This window comes from Mauremys mutica, chromosome 18, assembly GCF_020497125.1.
Source record: "Mauremys mutica isolate MM-2020 ecotype Southern chromosome 18, ASM2049712v1, whole genome shotgun sequence".
Taxonomy (NCBI): domain Eukaryota; kingdom Metazoa; phylum Chordata; order Testudines; family Geoemydidae; genus Mauremys; species Mauremys mutica.
This window is the reverse complement of record NC_059089.1, coordinates 10,142,789-10,156,753: the sequence shown is the minus strand read 5'-3', so window position 1 is coordinate 10,156,753 and position 13,965 is coordinate 10,142,789. Positions and strand designations below refer to the sequence as shown.

Below are 13,965 nucleotides of genomic sequence, written 5' to 3'. Positions count from 1 at the left end.
ACAAGCGGGGAGAGACAGCATAATCCGTCTTGCAGACAGTCCTGGTAAGCCTTAAAGTAGATCATGCTTATCAGTTAGTGGATAGCTGTGCTCTCCTGCTAAAGGCAATCTGGAAAGCAGAAAGGCTGAGCCTTTTCCAGCCCCTCCCGCCAGTGCACGGGAAAGATCAATGTCTGCTTGTTCTCTGTGGCCTCCAGCACGTGGCTGTTAAGCGAGGGTCGTTGTTATGCAACCTAATTGTAAACCGTTAACAATAGTAACAATACACTAATTGCCCGACTTAGATGCAGCCTGTCCAGACTGACATCACCCTGAGGCGGGTCACTCGCAGTCAGAGAGAGCGGATGCTACTGGAAGCCCTGCACAGACCAGGACCATATGCAGCAATGCTGGTGGAGGCGATGATTCCTCTCTACATTAGGATCTCCTGGCGCGGAAGAGTGTGCTTCCATGGAGCACAGAATAAGGCACCTCTCCCCAGGAACCTCCTGCGGAGGCTTTTCGAGCTGCTCTCTGAGAGCTTTCTTGAACTGTCCCAAGAGGATTATTGTTCAATCCCTATATGTGTGGACCTACTATTTATATAGTTTGACATGTAAAATTTTGTATATAGTATTTCTATTTTTTCTATACCCGTTTTTAAAAAAATAAAAGTTTCCATGTTTATAGCACTTACCGCCTGATCCTTCCCCTGATTCTGAGTCCGGGTTAACGGGCGGGGAGGGTTGGTAGGGGATCTCTGTGAGGGTGATGAAGAGATCCTGGCTGTCAGGGCAAGCGGTATTGTGTTCGCTGTCGCCTGCGCCGTCCTCCACAAACCCTTCCTCATCTTCCCCATCGGCGAACATAGCCGAGGAACTGTCCAGGTACACTATGCCATCCTCAGAGTCCACGGTCACTGGTGGGGCAGTGGTGGCAGACCCACCGAGAATGGCATGCAGTGCCTCGTAGAAGCGGCATGTCTGGGGCTGTGCTCCGGAGCGTCCGTTTGCCGCTCTGACTTTTTGGTAACCTTGTCTCAGGTCCTTGACTTTCACGCGGCACTGCATCGCATCCCGGCTGTATCCTTTCTCTATCATTGCTTTGGAGACCTTCTCGAAGGTCTTTGCATTCCGCTTGTTGGAGCGCAGCTCCGAGAGCACAGACTCCTCGCCCCACACACCGATCAGATCCAGGACTTCCCGGTCTGTCCATGCTGGGGACCTCTTTCTATTCTTGGATTGGCCGGACTCCTCTGCTGGAGAGCTCTGCATCGTTGCAGGTGCTGCGGAGCTCGCCCCGATGTCCAGCCAGGACGTCAGATTCAAAGTGCCCAGACAGGAAAAGGAATTCAAATTTTCCCGGGTCATTTCCTGTGTGGCTGGTCAGAGAATCCAAGCTCGGACTGCTGTCCAGAGCGTCAACAGAGTGGTGCACTGTGGGATAGCTCCCGGAGCTACTAAGTTCGATTAGCATCCACACCTAGCCTAATTCGAGCTAGCCATGTCGAATTTAGCGCTACTCCACCTGTCGAGGTGGAGTACCAAATTCGAACTAAAGAGCCCTCTAGTTTGAATTAAATGGCTTCCTGGTGTGGACGGTTGAGCGGTTAGTTCGAATTAACGCTGCTAAATTCGAATTAAAGTCCTAGTGTAGACCAGGCCCAAGTCTCTGTGATGCCAGTTAAGGAATAAGAACATAAGAGCGGCCATACTGGGTCAGACCAAAAGTCCATCTAGCCCAGTATTCCATCTTCCGACAGAGGCCAATGCTAGATGCTCCAGAGGGAATGAACAGAACAGGGGATCATCAAGTGATCCATCCCATGTGTTCTGGCAAACAGAGGCTAGGGACACCATCCCTGCCCCTTTTGGCTAATAGCCATGGATGGACCTAACCTCCATGAAGCTATCTAGTTCTCTTTTGAACCCTGTTATAATCTTGGTCTTCAGAATATCTCCTGGCAACGTGTTCCATAAGTGGACTGCATGTTGTGTGAAGAGATACTTTCTTTTGTTTGTTTTAAATCTGCTGCCTATTAATTTCATTGGGTGACCCCTAGTTCTTGTGTTATGAGAAGGAATAAATAACATTTCCCTACTTATTTTCTCCACACCAGTCACAATTTTAGGCCTCTATCATATCTCCCTTTAGCCGTCTCTTTTCCAAGCAGAGAAGTCCCAGTTTTTTACATCTCTCCTCATATGAAAGCTGTTCCATGCCCCTAATCATTTTTGTTGCCCTTTTCTGTACCTTATCCAATTCCAATATCTATATTTTTGAGATGGGGTGACCGCATCTGCATGCAGTATTCAGCATGTGGATATACCATGGATTTATATAGAGGCAATATAATATTTTCTGTCTTATTATCTATCCCGTACTTAATGATTCCCAACATTCTGTTAGCTTTTTTGACTGCCACTGCATATTGAGTAGAGGTTTTCAAAGACCTATTCACAATGACTCCAAGATCTCTTTCTGGAGAGGTAACAGTTAATTTAGACCCCATCATTGTATATGTATAGCTGGGATTATGTTTTCCAGTGTGCATTACTTTGCATTTATCAACATTGAATTTCATCTGCCATTTTGTTGCCCAATCACCCAGTTTTGTGATCTGCCTTTGTAACTCTTCACACTCTGCTTCAGAGTTAGCTATCTTGAGTAGTTTTGTATCATCTGCAAATTTTCCCACCTTGTTCACCCCTTTTTCTAAATCATCTATGAATATGTTGAACAGGTACAGACATCTGAGGGACACCAGTCCAGGTACAGACATCTGGGGGACACCACTATTTATTTCTCTCCATTTTGAAAACTGAGAATTTATTCCTACTCTTTGTTTCCTATCTTTTAATCACTTATTTATCTAGGAAAGGACCTTCCCTCTTATCCCATGACAGTTTACTTTGCTTAAGAGTTCTGCTTTCAGTCTTCCCTAAGCAGGATATCCATATTACACTACATAGCTGGTGTCACTAGAACATGGGTTCCGGCTCAGATAGTTCAACAGCAGAATAATTGATGTTTTCCAAAAGAGATCACTTCCCCAGATGACATCACCTTTTGCTTCTGCCATAGAATATTCTGCATCTCATTTGCTGTCCATTTTTTCCATCTGCCACAAAGGGTAAAGAACAAGCTCAGAACCTACCTGCAGTGCCATTAACAAAGGCTCCAAGGATCAGCTTGTATTTCTCAGTCTCCCCTGCAATTTTGAATGAGCCGAAGGTAGCAAATTGATACTTGTTGTCAAAATCTCTGAGATCAACACGAAGCTCATTGGTTCCTTTAGAAAACAATTTGAAAGCAAAATGTTCAGCAATTTAGCGGGGAGGGATAGCTCAGTGGTTTGAGCATTGGCCTGCTAAACCCAGGGTTGTGAGTTCAATCCTTAAGGGGGCCATTTAGGGATTGGTCCTGCTTTGAGCAGGGGGTTGGACTAGATGATCTCTTGAGGTCCCATTCCAACCCTAATAATCTATGATTCTATGAATTTCCATCCAGTCTGTAGCATTCCTCATTGCTGTACTGTGGGCGAACCACCCAAGGACAAAATGCTGCTTCATGACTGGAGCCAGCCCAGCTACCACACCATTATTGGTTTCAAAAGCTTTGTGTGGCAGGGCTGTAAGGAACAGGAAGGGGTGTCTGGAGCTGAAGTGTTACCTCTACCAATAGTACAACTCTATATGCTGTAACCATGGTTAAAGTGTGGGAACAAAGCTTGGTGGAAAAGGTTGCAGTTAGGAAAAGAACGCATCAGTGATGTCTTTACCAAGGGATGTTAGCAGGTGGATATTGTCATTCCCCAGCCAGAATTCTGACAGCCGGCTGCCAAAACCTCTCTTGTATGAACTCCAGTCACGGTAAAAATCCACAGAACCATCCACCCGTCTCTGGAACACCTGCAGGGAAACAGGAGGTTCTTAGCTGGGAAATCCCACATTGATTTCCATCCTACTAGAGCAGGAGACCAGAAACTCTGAGACTGTAAATCATTGGATGAAATTTAACGGGGTCAGATCTATTTCAGCCTCAGATGACTATCGCTGATGGATGTTTGTCCCACAGGATCATATTGAATCTTGGCAGCAACAGCACTAGATTAAAGGATCACATGGTCTGAAAACTACAGCACTGGGCTGGCAATCAGGAGGCCTGGGTTCTATACCCAGTTCTGCCACTTGGGCAAGTGACATCACCTCTGCTTTCTGTACAGCCCTTTATCTGCCTTGTCTATGAAGACAGTGAGCTGTAAGGGACAGGGGCTGTCTCTCAGTGTGTGTGTTCAGCACCCAGCAAAATGGAACCCTGAACTTCATCAGATTCTCTAGGCACGACTGGGATATAAATAAGCAGAATAATAAATTGGAAGGTTTAAATGTGAGGTACATACAGGGTTCAAACTCCTCAGCTCCCTAGAACGCTCTTTCCACTCATACTCAGGGGCTGCCTGAGCGATAGAGCAGCTGAGGCACCAGGCCTGTGACAAGTGGAAGGAAGAAGGAATTCTGGTTCCAGAGTCTGGGCAGCTATTGAGGAGGCTCTGAGAGCTGGGTAGAGAATAGCCAGGAGAAGGGAAACCTGGTTAACTGTGTCAGACCAGTGACAAATGTCCCCTCAGATGGGGACTTTTTGACTCTAAAGCTCCGGGTTCCCTCCATGGAACAACCAAGATGTCTGGAGACTTTGACAAGAATTAGGAGGATTAGAAAGGCTCAGTGGTTTTGTTCAGATAACCATGGTGAGCCAACAGCTTCAGAGTTTCCATCTTCATTCTTTTCTCCTAGCTGCAACCCACTGGTTAAGGGCCACCTCCCATTCTTGGGACAGAAAGCTGTTTGTTGTTCAAGAAAAAATATCCAATGAGCTTCTTTATGCTCGGTTCTTACAATCCATCCTCCACCATCTGTGTCCATGTCACACAGCACGGTTATGGCGTTACAGTCATGGGGGTAGATGGTGTACCAGCCGCTCAGGATGTTCCCTCTGGCTAGCAGTTCCTTGCAGTTCTTTGCTCCTGGTTGAAAGAGGAATTGAAATGTATAAATTGGTTGTATAACTCTCCTTGGATTCATGGGCTGCTTTATGTTGTACTGAGGGCCAGATTGATTGCAGAATCAGGTAAATGGAAAACAGTCTTTGAACCACCATCTCCTCTCCTTTCGACTGTAGTGTTTGGGAAATGGGTAGTATCCCTTTAAATAGTTTGTGAGCCCTCTAGTGGTGCTCTCTGTGTTCCATCTTTAGAAACCTACCAGAGTCGCAGCGTAGGTACCTAGCTAGGCTTTTCATGCTCTCTGTGGTTAGCAAACACAATTATTTAGACTTCACTGCACTAGTCTGGTTCATATTAAGTTTGTTTGAAAGAGGAAAAGAGGTAACAACTGCCCAAGCCCTGTGTTCTGTGTGAGAACAGCTCAACCTGCACAGAGGATTGTCTCAAAGTGTCTTGAAAACTTCTGAAAACTGAAATGTGCACAAAGATTTGTACTGGTGGAAGTGCCTGTGCAGCCATTTTGAAATCTCTGGTGAGTCAGAAGGGCTTCCAGTCATCATGTGACTTGGGTGAGCAATCACTGCAAGGGAATATCAAACACTTATAGGAATACTCACATCAAACAGATTGGAAGTGAACCCATTGGCTGAAATGTGTTTCCACAAAAGATTCACTGGCTACTTGCATAAATCATTCATTTAAAAATACCCAACCATCTGGCGGGTAAAACAGGAAAAGGACAGAGTTGTCACATTAGTCATTTAAAAATATTTGTTTATCATTCCTGAGGGTTTGGCTGTCATGGCTGCGTTCCCTGGAAGGAATGAGATGATAGTTCAGTGGATATAAGAAATACTCACCTTTCTGACACTGTATATTGTCCAGTTCTTCCTCTCCTGGACAGGAAAAGAAACAATGGAAGTGAAATCTGAACCAGAAACTTTGTATAGTCTTTTAAACTGTACCAACAGTGATAGCTGGAATAGCAATGTACTAGAAAAGGCACTAGACAGGTTTGTACTTGTGCAAGACCAAGTGTTAACGGAATCACACCCATCTCTGATCTGCACTTCCTGTCTGGAATAAAAAGATGGCATTCATAACTAGCCAACACTGTTTTGTAACCCTCTCATGAGGTTCCTACTTGCATGAGTAAGAATTGGTCCTTAATAAACTAAATTAATTGCTGGTCAGTAAGTAGAAGCAATGCCCACAAAGTCAGGGGTGTTACACCTGCTTACACTAGCTGTGAATTTGAGTCAATATGTTATAAAAATCCCAAGTTAAATTAAGTAAACAGAAAAGGGGGCACCCCTTTAAACGAGCATTTAATCAGGATCCATTTCTTGTAATCCATACTCCCCACCCCGAGTATGTGAGGAGTATAAGGAGGGTAAGAGAAAGCAGCCTTCTCCAGGATATACATCTGGATCTACAGCTTTCACTTACATGCCAAATATTATCTCTAATACCAAAGGTCATCTGCTTGGAGTTATTGCAGATGTTGCAACTAGGGTGACCAGATGTCCTGATTTTATAGGGACAGTCCCAATTTTGGGGTCTTTTTCTTATATAGGCTCCTATTACCCCCATCCCAATTTTTCACATTTGCTGTCTGGTCACCCTAGTTGCAACACTGTATTGACTACCTGTTTTGTAGACAGAGCTATTTCTCTCTTCAGACATTCCAACACTTACAGGAATATTGGTGAGCTCGATACTGTGGGCATGGTAACTATTCAAGAGGGAAGATTCTTAAACCACTCAAGTTCCAGCTCAGCAGAAATGAAAGTGAAGTGATGTGCTCAATATAAAGGAAAGTGCAGAGGGTCTCACCAACTGTTCCAAGGGTTCCCGGTGCTCCTTTATCTCCTAAAGGAAGAACTCAGAATAAAATCCTTGTTTTCCATAGAGATCATCTCCATAGTTTGAGCTCTCATTTCAACACCCACTTGGGGGTTAATTGTGCAGGGGGCTAGTTCAAGGTCTAGTTCGGCGGGTAGCAATTGATTTCTCGGAGTTCGATATATCGCATCTCATCTAGTCGCGATATATCAAACCCCGAACGTGCTCCTGTCGACTCCGGAACTCCACCAACGCGAATGGTGGTACGGAGTCGACATGGGGAGCCGCGGATGTCGATCCCGCACCGTGAGGACGGTAAGTAATTCGATCTAAGGTACTTCGACTTCAGCTATGCTATTCACGTAGCTGAAGTTGCATACCTTAGATCGACCCCCCCCCCCCCAGTGTAGACCTGCCCTTACACTCCAGACAATCTGTTAAAGTAGCCCACTAGTGGGACTTAAGTGATACGTTTATCTTCTCTTGTCCTCTTCACGGGCTGAATTTCACCCTTAGGATATGTCAACACTGCAGCTGGGTGCATGTTTCCCAGCTCCTATGGAATGAGCGAAGATGTGTTAGCCTAGCACGGTGGTTCTCAAACTATGGGTTGGGACCCCAAAGTGGGTCGCAACCCTGTTTTTTAATGGGGTCACTGGGGCTGGGGACTGGGGCAAAAGCCTGAGCCCCACCACCCGGGGCTGAAGCTGAAGCCCAAGGGCTTCAGCCCTGGGTGGAGGAGCTCAGGTTACAGGCCTCCCACCCCGGGCGGTGGGGATCAGGCTTTGGTCCTCCTGCGCGGGGCTCTGGCTGGCTCAGGTTTCGATCACCCCTCCTGGGATTGTGTAGTAATTTTTGTTGTCAGAAGGTGGTCGCCGTGCAATGAAGTTTAAGAACCGCTGGCCTAGTGTGGTTTGATTCCTGGAGTAATTTTCTGTGACTGCCAAGGACCTTGTGATATGTCAGACATTATAATTAGAGCTGTAGAAATGTTTTCAGCTAATATATTATTCACCAAAAAAATGCAGTTTCTTGTTCGAAACAATTCACAAATTCAGCTCACATTTGGCAAACACGTACAGCCAAAGTAAGAAAACGACAATAAATCAGTTGGGAAATTTTCCCACTTATTCAAAAAGTTTTGCTTTGACATTATTAAAATGTTCCAACTTTTCATTTTGAAACATTTTGTTTAGTCATTTGGCTATTAAACAAAAACCAAAAGGAGATTTAAAAAACCCACCCAAAACCTGTTGGTTTGGGTCAAATGACACTTCTTGTTCAACCTGAACCAATTTTTTTCTTCAGCTTTTTCTTTCTGTGAGCACCCAGAAGGGAAAATTGTACAGTGGGATGGGAGGAAATGTGGCTCCTGGTTCTTTTGTCACCACGAACAGCACCATAAAGTCCTCTGCAGTAAGAAGAATCATCTGAGGTCTCTCACCTTTCACTCCAGGGGCGCCAGCAGGACCTCTTTCTCCTGATTAAATAAAAAATAAGATAGTAAAGACTGATCAGAGATACCGAGATCTTGACAGTGGATCAGAACTGAAGTTCTGTTGCAATAATAAACCCTTTATTATCAAATATAGAGTGAAGGGAAGCTATGGTGGTTTTTTGAGCCCAGATATTAGAGGAATTGGTGTTTTATAACTAGCTCTAATTGAAATTTGATTAAAAACAAATTTCCTGTTCTTAGGTCACCTATAGGAAAAAACAGTTCTCTGCCCTTTGTTACTTTATCTTTTGGGCCAGTTTGTCCCGCCTTTCCAGGGATCCCCAGAGGTCCTCGTTCCCCTGCAAACACAGAAAACTGACTGAATAGTTTCCAAGGTAGCGTAAATACTGAATATATAATCCCCACCCACCACCCCAACCTGGAATTACAATAACCCATCTGTGTCAAAATTCACATAATGTATCTGCATCTGGCTCGCTCAGTCCCTGATCTCACATCAGGATCCCCGAGCATGGACTCTTGCATGGAGGCCCATTGAAGTCGATGGGACATGCACATCTTGCTGCCAGGTGAAAACCAAAGCTCAGGGCCGTCCTTATCCATACACAAAGTACGCAGCTGCACAGGGCACCAGGAAACTTGGGGCATCACATTTCCTGGTGCCCTGAGCCACTGCATACTGCTCCAGCCCCTGCCCTGCCTCTTCCAACCCCTGCTGTTCCCCACCCCCACTCCACCCCTTCCCCAAAGCCCCCACCTTGCTCCTCCCGCACCCCGCCTCTTCCCGCCCCTGAGGACTGCAGCAGGGCCAGGCCTGCACTCACCGGTGGTGGGAAGTGCAGGGACCCCAGCCCCAGCTGTGCTGCCGGTGAGTGCTGGGGGGTGGTTCCCCCTTACACCCCAAGCCAGCCCTCCCCCCACGGAGGCCTGGGTCCAGCCCTCCAACGCCCGTGGACGCCTGCCCCCCCCATGGAGGGGGCTACATAGGACCCCAGAATAGCTAGGGACGGCCCTGCCAAAGCTGGTAAACAACCATTTTCTACAAGCAGGGCTGGTGCAACCATTTAGGAGACCTAGGCGGTCGCCTAGGGCGCTGGCATTTGGGGGGGTGCCATTTTCTTCGGCAGAGTCCACAGCAGCCGGATCTTTGGCCGCCCCAGTCGCCGCTGGCATTTAGGCGGAGGGAGCTGGGCAGGGGAGTGCGGGGAGGGCCGCCTGCAGCAAGTAAGGCAGCGGGGCGGCACGCAGGGGAACTCCCCGCCCAGCTCACCCCTGCCCCGCCTCCTCCCTGAGCACACCAAGGCCGCTTCACTTCTCCCGCCTCCCAGGCTTGCGGCGCCTAAGCTGATTGGCGCTGCAAGCCGGGGAGGCAGGAGAAGTGACGCGGCCACGGCGTGCTCAGGATGCTCGTGCGCAGAGCAGGGGTGAGCTGGGGCGGGGGGGTGCCTCAGGGCAGAGGGTGGGGAGCTGCCGCAAGGGGGGGTGCCTCGGGGGGGGGAGCAGCCATCGGGGGGGCGCCTCAGGAAGGAGTGGGGAAGCTGCCGTGGGGGGTGGTGCCTCAGGCCGGGGGGCGCGAGGTGGGAGGGCGCAAGATGGAAGTTTCGCCTAGGGCACGAACCATCCTTGCACCGGCCCTGTCTACATGCTACCTGTGAGGCATGGCTAGAAAGGGTTAAACATCCTCCAAAATAAATAAAGACATGTAGGGAGCAAATGTTTGTGTTTTTGTCTATTTACATATGTATGAGTAGGGTCGACAGTGTAATCAACAGTCCCTGTCCATGCTGTATTCTGATAATTCAGAGGTCAAAACAACATCCTATCAGTTCAATGAATTGTAAATATGGGATAGCTCTGAATATGAGACTTGGACATTGGACTATGACCTATGAACTGAATTCTAAAGGAACTCTTTGCAGCTACAAAGCTCACCATCTCTGCTGTGAATCTGAACCTCAATGAATTGAACCCATGTCTGTATGTACATTGATCTTTTAACCATACTCTCTCTCTTTTGTTTTTTAATATATTTTAGTTTAGTTTATAAGAATTGGCTGTAGTGTGTAAGATCTGAAACATTCATTAACCTGGGAGGTGATGTGTCCGATCCTTTGGAATTGATCATACCTTCTCTTTTCTATGATGAAATAAGCTTTACAGAAATTGTCACCGTATTTGACGTGGGTACCTGGATGGAGGCCTGAGGCTGGATCACTTTAAGGGAACTGTGTTGTTTGGACTTCTGAGTAACCAGTGAGTTAATAAAGAAGCTGGTTTGGTGAATCTAGGTATTGGAATATCCACCAGCTTTTTAGGGCTTGGCTGTGCCACTCTTTGCAAAAAGCAAGAAAGAGTCCTGTGGCACCTGATAGACTAACGCCACGGGACTCTGGTGCTTTTTACAGATCCAGACTAACACAGCGACCCCTCTGATACCTGACACCATTCTTTGCAGTTCACCCTAATTGAGTGACCACAGCTGGCTCCCACCAGGACCCCGGTCATGCTACCATTAAAAATTCCATGGCTCAAAATAATCATCATCATTTCTTCTTCTCTAGCCCCTCTCATCCGAAGTTCCCAGAGTGCTTTACACAGATCAATGAAAAGTGCCTCAGATAACCCCGGGAAGGTAAAGGACATTATACAGAGGGGGAAATTGAGGCTCAGGGAGAGGAAGTGACTTGCCCAGGATCACACAGTGAGACAGTGACAGAGATGGGGAATGAACTAGAGGACTTGATTGCCAATCTGAGGCGCCAAAGAGAATGGACAATATTTCAAGCCTTGGTTATTCTGAAGTTCCAATCCATCACCAAAGGATACGGAGGATTCTATGAGTTGGGCAGCGTTTCCCCATATCAGAGTTTGTGGGGGAATCTCCAAAGTCTGAGCCTATTACATAAGTAACTCCCATTTACATCAGCACCATCCATGCCTGATTCGCTTTCAGTGCCTGGGAATGTACCTCTCATTCCTGCAGCTCCTGGGTCTCCTTTGGCTCCTGCGGCACCAGGGAACCCAGGACAGCCTTGGAGAACGGCGAGTTTATCAGAACCGCTGAGTCCCACTATCCTCACCTCTGGGGAAAGAAATGAATCCATAAATAATATGTGTTAGTTTCTCATCATCTGAAACATTCTGCAGAAAACCAAGCAAATGAGAGCCTAGATAGTTCCTTAGTTTTCTTTTCTCTATTAGTGATAAATGCAACATTTTCTTCAGTTTTATGAATTTGAGAGACAATGCCCTAAAATTAAAGGGTTTGGGGTGATCATTACTCTTTCTTTCTGTTTTAGGTTTTAGTGAAAAGTTAAAAGAAAAAGACATTACATTTAAGTGACTTTTTAAAAAAACATGTGAGTTAATTTTGATGTACATACTGCCCTGACGTGTTTGCAACCCAACCATTGCAGAATTATGCCAGTTCATGAGAACCTCTTAATTAAATTAACTAAAGAGAAACAAACTGTCTGAATGGTGAAGCACTGGAACAAATTGCCTAGGGAGGTTGTGGAATCTCCATCAGTGGGGATTTTTAAGAGCAGGTTGGACAAACACCTCTCAGGGGTGGTCTAGAATACTATGTCCTGCCATGAGTGCAGGGGACTGGACTAGATGACCTCTCAAGGTCCCTTCCAGTTCTATGATTCTATGAAAAGTTACATTGACTAGTCGATTCTCATTGTGCAAACAGAATGAAATACAGAAAAAAAATAAAAAGCTGTCATTCAGTGAAGAAATTGTCCAAAAGCAAATTAATTTAAAAAACAGTGGCTGCTACGAACACAGGTAATGAATTTTTAAAAATTGATTTTTTTTATCGTAACAGTGTCTCCCTGTGTTATGCACATTATTAGATTTTAAATTATTAACAGGGAGATTAGTGGAGAAAAATAGTAACACAGCCATCAACTCCATTGAGCTCCATTAATGTGGAAATTTTAGAGGCCAACAGAATGAGGAAAAAATTAATATTTCCTGTGACATAGGAACCCTGCCTCCTAATTTAGAACATTTGGGGATAAATCATAGGTAGCAAATGATTTTTTAAATGATCATGAATGTAAGGAAATGAAACTTAAAAGCAGTGCTGCTCTGAAATAATACATGAATTTATCCATAAGAGGGTGAATCCTGTATTCATTCCTTTTTCAGCAAAATACCCATTTCCTTCAAAGGGAGTTTGCCTGAATTAGGTCTGTACAAAATTGATTAAATCCTGCATAAGGATCATAGGATTTTTATGGTGAACTAAAATTAACCCTCAAATGCAGCTGGATTTTTAATCCAAAGTACAGCAGTGAAAGTAAATATCATTATACAAAGATCTCTATTGTGGATGTCTGCTATTAGATACACAGTACTAGTATTTTTTAAAATGAGAACCTTACCTTAGTAACCATGAGTTTTAAAAAGGCTAATCTACTATCAGAGGTTTAAAGGTCAGGTTTAGATTTCCCAGAATGTCTTAATAAGTGGACATTTCAGAGCCTGCGGGTTGGTCACTTACTGGGTTAAAAATGCTTTGGTGTCAACATACAATGGTGATAAGAACTTTAGATGGAGAGAGTCCAGCAGCAACATTGGGGTGGGGAGGGGGGTAGAAATTAGGAAATGAGTGTGAGGAAGAGCAGGTCAAAAATGTCAGATTTCAGAAACTTTCAATGAAAAAAAAGATTTTCACAAAATTATTTGCAAATCTGTGTCCTATTTTTGACCACTTCTCATCTGCAGTGGCCATTTCTGCAATACGGATTAATTTTTACAAAGTAATTTTGGTCAAAGAAGCTGTTCTTTTTATTATTTATATTGCACCATGAGCCTGAAAAGCACTTTATAGACCTGTAGGACAACAAAGATCCCTGAAGATCTTACATGTTGAAGGCAGCTGAGTGTAACAGTTCCCAGTTCTCTAGGGTCCAGGTTGTCAAGAACCGTAGTATGAAATGCTGTTGTGAGCAGGATTGTTTTTCACTCACCTGGGCAGGTGTCCTTCAAAGGGAGTTTGCCTGAATTAGGTCTGTACCGGGGGAGGGATAGCTCAGTGGTTTGAGCATTAGCCTGCTAAACCCAGGGTTGTGAGTTCAATCCTTGAGGAGGCCACTTAGGGATCTGGGGCAAAAATTGGTCCTGCTAGTGAAGGCAGGGGGCTGGACTCGATGACCTTTCGAGGTCCCTTCCAGTTCTAGGAGATTGGTATATCTCCAATTATTACCTTATTACCTCAGCCTTACAAATTGTTGCTGCTAGCCAGAGTAAAGAGATGAGGGTTTTCTGGGCAGCCCTTCCCATGGCTGGTGCTGGTTTCTCCAATAGCAGCTCCACCCCGTCTTCTTGCCACCCTCTCTTCTGCTTAACATTTAGGGCTCTGCAATATATGCAATAACCCATACAGAACTAATCCCGCCTCTGCCTTCTCAGCACCGCCTTCCCAAACTCCACATTCCAGTGGTTTCAACTGAGATTGCAACATAGACAAAGTTCACAACTGTCGCTGATTTAAATGGCCTTGTAGGACATGTTCAGTATTGGTTTAACAGCCACTGCGTCATCCACACGGCAAGTGCAGTATTGTCCAATGTTGACTATTGAACGGAGCCAGTCTGAAGCCTGTCTCACGAAGTTCATGAGAATGTATCCTCTGGAAGATTAAAATAGGGTGCCAAATAATGAC

General features: G+C 45.5%; 1 protein-coding gene across 1 annotated transcript in view; it reads right to left on the bottom strand.

Annotated features, from left to right (window-relative positions):
* Positions 1 to 13,662, bottom strand: part of LOC123352493 (ficolin-2-like) — a 19,533-nt gene extending 5,871 nt beyond the window's left edge. The window contains exons 1-9 of the mRNA XM_044992693.1: positions 13,515 to 13,662; positions 13,271 to 13,283; positions 11,257 to 11,370; positions 8,274 to 8,309; positions 6,821 to 6,856; positions 5,845 to 5,880; positions 4,878 to 5,005; positions 3,761 to 3,890; positions 3,137 to 3,271 (exon numbers count right to left, since the gene is read on the bottom strand). Coding sequence (XP_044848628.1) covers positions 3,137 to 3,271; positions 3,761 to 3,890; positions 4,878 to 5,005; positions 5,845 to 5,880; positions 6,821 to 6,856; positions 8,274 to 8,309; positions 11,257 to 11,370; positions 13,271 to 13,283; positions 13,515 to 13,583 — 697 coding nt within the window. The 5' untranslated portion in view covers positions 13,584 to 13,662. The remainder of the gene's footprint in view (positions 1 to 3,136; positions 3,272 to 3,760; positions 3,891 to 4,877; positions 5,006 to 5,844; positions 5,881 to 6,820; positions 6,857 to 8,273; positions 8,310 to 11,256; positions 11,371 to 13,270; positions 13,284 to 13,514) is intronic.
* Positions 13,663 to 13,965: the final 303 nt, after the last annotated feature.